The sequence below is a fragment of the Sinocyclocheilus grahami genome, unplaced genomic scaffold, assembly GCF_001515645.1.
Source record: "Sinocyclocheilus grahami isolate Dianchi unplaced genomic scaffold, SAMN03320097.WGS_v1.1 scaffold1172.1, whole genome shotgun sequence".
NCBI classification, from domain to species: Eukaryota; Metazoa; Chordata; class Actinopteri; order Cypriniformes; family Cyprinidae; genus Sinocyclocheilus; species Sinocyclocheilus grahami.
Window position 1 is genome coordinate 256,499 of NW_015506351.1, and position 9,001 is coordinate 265,499.

General features: G+C 33.8%; 1 protein-coding gene across 1 annotated transcript in view; it reads right to left on the minus strand.

Annotated features, from left to right (window-relative positions):
- LOC107567601 (phosphofurin acidic cluster sorting protein 1) overlaps positions 1-9,001 on the minus strand; it is a 77,912-nt gene that overhangs the window by 14,175 nt on the left and 54,736 nt on the right. The window contains exon 9 of the mRNA XM_016253301.1: positions 1,013-1,106. Within this exon, the coding sequence (XP_016108787.1) occupies positions 1,013-1,106 (94 nt within the window). The remainder of the gene's footprint in view (positions 1-1,012; positions 1,107-9,001) is intronic.

Here is a 9,001-nt window from a genome sequence, read left to right on the forward strand (position 1 = left end):
CACACACACACACACACACGCACGCACACACTCACTCACTCACTCACTCACTCAGTCACACACAGGTCTGAGCTGTCTGGGGCTTAATGATATGAGAGCTGGACGAAATTGAGATTTATACATCATCTGAAAGCTGAATGAATAAACTTTCCATTGTAAAGAGAACAAAAAAAAGTTTGAACCCTTTCCTAAAATTGTAGTGGTACAACTAAATATAAAATAAAATATTCATATAAAATATTAATTTGTTAAACTTATAGTACACAAATATAAAATACAAAGAAAAAATATTCTACAAATTATTCAACATTACTCATCTTTGTTTAGTTAAACTCATTTTACTAAAATATAATTACAATGAAATAATTAAAACTAATAAATAAAAAAGTAATGAAAACAATATAACAAATACATGTTTTTATAAATAAAACCATGACAAAAACACCAAAATTCCTAAAGTAAAAACAAAACAAATAAAAAACAGAAAATGACGAGGAGAACAAAAAAGTTGAAACCCTTTACAATCCAAGCAGTCCATAGCAAACTACATCCAAACTAAAATATATATAATATATTAAAATATAAAATAACATAAAAATGAAATTCTAAAAATACAAATATACTTTAAAATTCTATATTAAAAATATAATAGTTGTGTGTCATTTTTATATTCCAAATAATTGAAATAATAGTTTAAGTGTTCCTTTAATCACTGAAAGAAACTCTAAATGTTCTGATTCTTTGTTTATTCCGAAAATTTGTCAGATTGATTCAAACGGATATAAAAATCCAAGAGAGACAAAAAGTCCTTTAGTGCCTTCAAACGACTTGAAAAGATACGTTATACATTATACCTTATACATTTCTAATGTTTAAACACTTCCTTCTGAATCCGTTTTAATACACAGAGTCATGCTTTGCACTCTTTTTCCACGCATGCATGTGGTGCTTTCAGAAAACTGCTGAGGAGCGTGGAGGAGCTCTGCCTGATGTATGTAGTGTCTGTACTCACAGGACTGAAGGGCTCTCTGCTCAGACTGCCTTTACTGTTCAAGCTGCCGATCTCCGTCTGAGAGCTCGACTGGGACATTCCCTCGAAGAACGGCCTGCGAAAGACACACAGAGAGAAGGGACCTGTTAAAACATGAATAAAGGCAAACTCGCTCAGTCATTACTTACTGCTAAACTCAGAGCATCTGTCTGGGACGCACAAAGATTAAAGACGCTAAATACTCACTCAGCAGACAGCAGAGAACATCCAAACGGTAAACAACTTCAGAAAACATGAAATACAGCACACGTCATATGGTCTCCTTTCATGGTGATTTTTGTTCATATTGATGCCTCGTATAAACGCAGAGACGCAAACAGGTAATAAGGAGGAAAAAAGGTGAGAACATCGTGCGGATCGGGGGCATGCTTTTAAAGATATTTGCTTTACATGCTCATTTGTAGTTACTTTAAGGTTTTTTATTTTTTATTAAGTAATGTCCAAAACTAATTTTTCACAAATGTATTATTTTTTTTTTTTTAATTAACAACTTGCTGCAACATTTTACAAAAATCAAGATTGAATATATCTGGTCAAAATCCCATGCTATAAAATATGAAGTGCTATGCAGGCTATTTAACTGAAAAATGAGTGTTTACGTTTGTCATTTTGCATTATTGACACTATTTTCCTAATTAATGCTGTTCAGTTGCTTTGACACAATCTGTATTGTTAAAAGCGCTATATAAATAAAGGTGACTTGACTATTTAAGACAATACTGGCTGATTAGACAGCAACACTGACTTAAAATGCTAAATGTTTGCCCTCTCGCTCTTCACCGTTCCCACATCTCAAACTTCAAATACATAAAATACTACCCCTTTTAGACAGTTTTTGAAGTAAACAGTAAATAGAATACTATACAAAACTTATTGAAACAACCAGCTCTTTATTTACCCTTGTAAGATCACAAGAACCCCCCTCATAAAAACACTTTCTCGCCGGATCTAAGCAGATCTCAAAAAGGTGAGTTGTCACTAAAGGGTGAGGAGCTTACATCTATGTAAATGCATTCAAAATCTGCATATTTAGTTGTAGTAATTTTGTGATTTGCATTAGCTTTTTTTTTTTCCAAATGTATCCATTTAGCTTTTTTTATGTATATATTTTTTTCAGTTTAGCACTTCAGCATAAAACAAGGCAACATCTCTAAATTTCATTAAAGTTCTTTATCTAATATTTAAATTTTATTTATGGCCACAGGTTTTATATTTAAAATTCATAACATACATGTTTTCATCTAAAGCATATTGTAACTCATTTATAACTTAATTAACATTAATAGCCACTCATTTGTTTAAACATTTTGCATGTTAACACAAAAATATTATTTTGTTTGTTTTATTATATAATTTTGTTTAATTTATAAAGTTAGAAAATTCTTTCAAATTAATACACGAACAATTGCTAAACCAGTGTGTTCCAAGTAAAACGCATTTTTATAATATTTTTTGAAAATTGTATTTGAATCAATCAATACATAGAAGGGATAAAATCATACAATGCTAGTATTACTATTATGAACTTGAATTTTACATTTTAATTTAAGTAACTTTGTGTGTCCTCTTGGCATTTTTGCTGGTTTTTTTATAGATCTATTTAGCTTTAATTAATTTTTATTTCAGTTTTATTTTATTATTATTAAAAAATAAATAAAACTTCTGAAATAGAACCAACTTAATTTCAGTTAGTTGCCAAGGCAACATTTCTGATTTTCATTTCATTTTCTTTAGTTTATGTTTTTCATTCATTCATTTCAAGTTGTATATGTTATTACAATTAATGAAATCTATTTTTAACCGTTTTAATTTTGGTTAAAATAAACAACACGGATCAACTAGATAAAAAGAGAAGGCTTGAGAAAACCTAGCCTGAAAGTTTAAAGCAGTTGTAAAAGCCTGACGTTTGAAAATTTAGATAGATTAGATAGATGTTGATAACATGTTTCTAGCATGTTTTTAGCATGATTAGCCTGTTACTAGCATATTGCTGGCATGATTAGCAAGTAACTAGCATGTTGTTAACATGATTAGCAAGTGACTAGCATGTTGCTAGCATGATTACCAAATAACTAACATGTTGCTAGCATCATTAACAAGTGACTAGCATGTTTCTAGCATGATTAGCAAGATACTAGCATGTCACTAACATGTTTCTAGCATGATTAACAAGATACTAGCATGTCACTAACATGTTTCTAGCATGTTTTAGCATGATTAGCCTGTTACTAGCATTTTGCTGGTATGATTAGCAAGTAACTAGCTTGTTGTTAGTATGATTAGTAAGTGACTAGCATGTTGCTAGCATGATTAGCAAGTGACTAGCATGTTGCTAGCATGATTAACAAATAACTATCATGTTGCTAGCATCATTAACAAGTGACTAGCATGTTTCTAGCATGATTAGCCTGTTACTAGCATATTGCTGGTATGATTAGCATTTTACTAGCACGATTAGCAAGTAACTAGCATGTTGTTAGTATGATTAGCAAGTGACTAACATTTTGTTAGCATGATTAGCAAGTGACTAGCATGTTGCTAGCATGATTAACAAATAACTAGCATGTTACTAGCATTATTAACAAGTGACTAGCATGTTTCTAGCATGATTAACAAGATACTAGCATGTCACTAACATGTTTCAAGCATGTTTTAGCATGATTAGCCTGTTACTAGCATATTGCTGGCATGATTAGCATGTTACTAGCACAATTAGCAACTATCTTGTTAGTATGATTAGCAAGTGACTAGCATGTTGTTAGCATGATTAACAAGTGACTAGCATGTTTCTAGCATGATTAGCCTGTTACTAGCATATTGCTGGCATGATTAGCATGTTACTAGCACAATTAGCAACTATCTTGTTAGTATGATTAGCAAGTGACTAGCATGTTGTTAGCATGATTAACAAGTGACTAGCATGTTTCTAGCATGATTAGCCTGTTACTAGCATATTGCTGGCATGATTAGCATGTTACTAGCACAATTAGCAACTATCTTGTTAGTATGATTAGCAAGTGACTAGCATGTTGTTAGCATGATTAACAAGTGACTAGCATGTTTCTAGCATGATTAGCCTGTTACTAGCATATTGCTGGCATGATTAGCATGTTACTAGCACAATTAGCAACTATCTTGTTAGTATGATTAGCAAGTGACTAGCATGTTGTTAGCATGATTAACAAGTGACTAGCATGTTTCTAGCATGATTAGCCTGTTACTAGCATATTGCTGGCATGATTAGCATGTTACTAGCACAATTAGCAACTATCTTGTTAGTATGATTAGCAAGTGACTAGCATGTTGTTAGCATGATTAACAAGTGACTAGCATGTTTCTAGCATGATTAGCCTGTTACTAGCATATTGCTGGCATGATTAGCATGTTACTAGCACAATTAGCAACTATCTTGTTAGTATGATTAGCAAGTGACTAGCATGTTGTTAGCATGATTAACAAGTGACTAGCATGTTTCTAGCATGATTAGCCTGTTACTAGCATATTGCTGGCATGATTAGCATGTTACTAGCACAATTAGCAACTATCTTGTTAGTATGATTAGCAAGTGACTAGCATGTTGTTAGCATGATTAACAAGTGACTAGCATGTTTCTAGCATGATTAGCCTGTTACTAGCATATTGCTGGCATGATTAGCATGTTACTAGCACAATTAGCAACTATCTTGTTAGTATGATTAGCAAGTGACTAGCATGTTGTTAGCATGATTAACAAGTGACTAGCATGTTTCTAGCATGATTAGCCTGTTACTAGCATATTGCTGGCATGATTAGCATGTTACTAGCACAATTAGCAACTATCTTGTTAGTATGATTAGCAAGTGACTAGCATGTTGTTAGCATGATTAACAAGTGACTAGCATGTTTCTAGCATGATTAGCCTGTTACTAGCATATTGCTGGCATGATTAGCATGTTACTAGCACAATTAGCAACTATCTTGTTAGTATGATTAGCAAGTGACTAGCATGTTGTTAGCATGATTAACAAGTGACTAGCATGTTTCTAGCATGATTAGCCTGTTACTAGCATATTGCTGGCATGATTAGCATGTTACTAGCACAATTAGCAACTATCTTGTTAGTATGATTAGCAAGTGACTAGCATGTTGTTAGCATGATTAACAAGTGACTAGCATGTTTCTAGCATGATTAGCCTGTTACTAGCATATTGCTGGCATGATTAGCATGTTACTAGCACAATTAGCAACTATCTTGTTAGTATGATTAGCAAGTGACTAGCATGTTGTTAGCATGATTAACAAGTGACTAGCATGTTTCTAGCATGATTAGCCTGTTACTAGCATATTGCTGGCATGATTAGCATGTTACTAGCACAATTAGCAACTATCTTGTTAGTATGATTAGCAAGTGACTAGCATGTTGTTAGCATGATTAACAAGTGACTAGCATGTTTCTAGCATGATTAGCCTGTTACTAGCATATTGCTGGCATGATTAGCATGTTACTAGCACAATTAGCAACTATCTTGTTAGTATGATTAGCAAGTGACTAGCATGTTGTTAGCATGATTAACAAGTGACTAGCATGTTTCTAGCATGATTAGCCTGTTACTAGCATATTGCTGGCATGATTAGCATGTTACTAGCACAATTAGCAACTATCTTGTTAGTATGATTAGCAAGTGACTAGCATGTTGTTAGCATGATTAACAAGTGACTAGCATGTTTCTAGCATGATTAGCCTGTTACTAGCATATTGCTGGCATGATTAGCATGTTACTAGCACAATTAGCAACTATCTTGTTAGTATGATTAGCAAGTGACTAGCATGTTGTTAGCATGATTAACAAGTGACTAGCATGTTTCTAGCATGATTAGCCTGTTACTAGCATATTGCTGGCATGATTAGCATGTTACTAGCACAATTAGCAACTATCTTGTTAGTATGATTAGCAAGTGACTAGCATGTTGTTAGCATGATTAACAAGTGACTAGCATGTTTCTAGCATGATTAGCCTGTTACTAGCATATTGCTGGCATGATTAGCATGTTACTAGCACAATTAGCAACTATCTTGTTAGTATGATTAGCAAGTGACTAGCATGTTGTTAGCATGATTAACAAGTGACTAGCATGTTTCTAGCATGATTAGCCTGTTACTAGCATATTGCTGGCATGATTAGCATGTTACTAGCACAATTAGCAACTATCTTGTTAGTATGATTAGCAAGTGACTAGCATGTTGTTAGCATGATTAACAAGTGACTAGCATGTTTCTAGCATGATTAGCCTGTTACTAGCATATTGCTGGCATGATTAGCATGTTACTAGCACAATTAGCAACTATCTTGTTAGTATGATTAGCAAGTGACTAGCATGTTGTTAGCATGATTAACAAGTGACTAGCATGTTTCTAGCATGATTAGCCTGTTACTAGCATATTGCTGGCATGATTAGCATGTTACTAGCACAATTAGCAACTATCTTGTTAGTATGATTAGCAAGTGACTAGCATGTTGTTAGCATGATTAACAAGTGACTAGCATGTTTCTAGCATGATTAGCCTGTTACTAGCATATTGCTGGCATGATTAGCATGTTACTAGCACAATTAGCAACTATCTTGTTAGTATGATTAGCAAGTGACTAGCATGTTGTTAGCATGATTAACAAGTGACTAGCATGTTTCTAGCATGATTAGCCTGTTACTAGCATATTGCTGGCATGATTAGCATGTTACTAGCACAATTAGCAACTATCTTGTTAGTATGATTAGCAAGTGACTAGCATGTTGTTAGCATGATTAACAAGTGACTAGCATGTTTCTAGCATGATTAGCAAGATACTAGCATGTCATTAACATGTTTATAGCATGTTTTTAGAACGATTAGCCTGTTACTAGCATATTGCTGGCATGATTAGCATGTTACTAGCACAATTAGCAACTATCTTGTTAGTATGATTAGCAAGTGACTAGCATGTTGCTAGCATGATTAACAAATAACTAGCATGTTACTAGCATTATTAACAAGTGACTAGCATGTTTCTAGCATGATTAACAAGATACTAGCATGTCAATAACATGTTTCTAGTATGTTTTAGCATGATTAGCCTGTTACTAGCATATTGCTGGTATGATTAGCAAATAACTTGTATGTTGCTAGCATCATTAACAAGTGACTAGCATGTTGTTAGCATGATTAACAAGTGACTAGCATGTTTCTAGCATGATTAGCAAGATACTAGCATGTCATTAACATGTTTATAGCATGTTTTTAGAACGATTAGCCTGTTACTAGCATATTGCTGGCATGATTAGCATGTTACTAGCACAATTAGCAACTATCTTGTTAGTATGATTAGCAAGTGACTAGCATATTGCTGGTATGATTAGCAAATAACTAGCATGTTACTAGCATCATTAACAAGTGACTAGCATGTTGTTAGCATGATTAACAAGTAACTAGCATGTTGTTAGCATGATTAACAAATAACTAGCATGTTACTAGCATCATTAACAAGTGACTAGCATGTTTCTAGCCTGATTAACAAGATACTAGCATGTCACTAACATGATTCTAGCATGTTTTAGCATGATTAGCCTGTTACTAGCATATTGCTGGTATGATTAGCAAGTAACTAGCTTGTTGTTAGTATGATTAGCAAGTGACTAGCATGTTGCTAGCATGATTAACAAATAACTAGCATGTTGCTAGCATCATTAACAAGTGACTAGCATGTTTTAGCATGATTAGCCTGTTACTACCATTTTGCTGGCATGATTAGCATGTTACTAGCATGATTAGCAAGTGACTAGCATGTTGCTAGCATGATTAACAAATAACTAGCATGTTGTTAGCATCATTAACAAGTGACTAGCATGTTTCTAGCATGATTAGCAAGATACTAGCATGTTGCTAGCATGATTAGTATGTTACTAGCAATTTTGCTAGCATGATTAGTATGATACTAGCATGTTGCTAGCATGATTAGCAAGTAACTAGATAACTACATAAATTCTTCTGGTCACACGTTAGATTAGAGTCCAATTCTCACTATTAACTAACTATTAACTATTAACTAACTGTACATTTGCCCATATATCCAAGTTTGCGCGGAAAGTGGAGCCTAAAGCGCGCTTTGCAGGACACGGAGGCGTCAGCGCGATCACTTGCATTATTTTTCAGTGGGAACAACTTAAAATAGCCTGCGCCGTCATTTGTGCTCACAAAGGTAAGCGTAATACATCCTTCGTAACTGTAAAGGGTCTACTTGTATTTGTGTGCACTCACAATATCAACAAAACCTTGTGCTTTTGTAAAATAAAGAAAACAAACATGATGCGCTTTCTGCCGTCTCGGTCTTGAACAGGAGCGCTTCGCAAAAACTGAACCGAAACTCAGCGAATACGTGCCTCACAGACATGATAAATATATCTAAATACTATCTATATACTAAAAACACATCTGTTCCACCTTTATTTGACCCTCTAACTCTAGCACTCTCTATTCTATTTTAATTCTACTTTATCTATATTTATCTTCTTTTTTTTATAAAAAAAACAAAACAAAAAAAAACACTAGCTTCCTATTTTTTCTATTCTATCTACTTGTTTTTCTGTGTGTGTGTGTGTGTGTGTGTGTGTATATGTATATGTGTATAATATATACATACAGTATATATATTATACACACACCTTGCTACGTGTACTGCGTTAGGCTAACCGAGACTTGTCATTTGCACTTATATATTGTTGCTCTTTTGTTAGTTTTGACTGCTTTTATTGTCCTCATCTGTAAGTCGCTTTGGATAAAAGCATCTGCTAAATGACTAAATGTAAATATCTATAGAAAGCTTTAAAGGGGTCATATGATGCGATTTAAATGTTTCCTTTCTCTTTGAAGTGTTACAAGCTCTTGGTGCATAAAGAAGATCTGTAAAGTTGCAAAGACTAAAGTCTCAAAACCAAAGA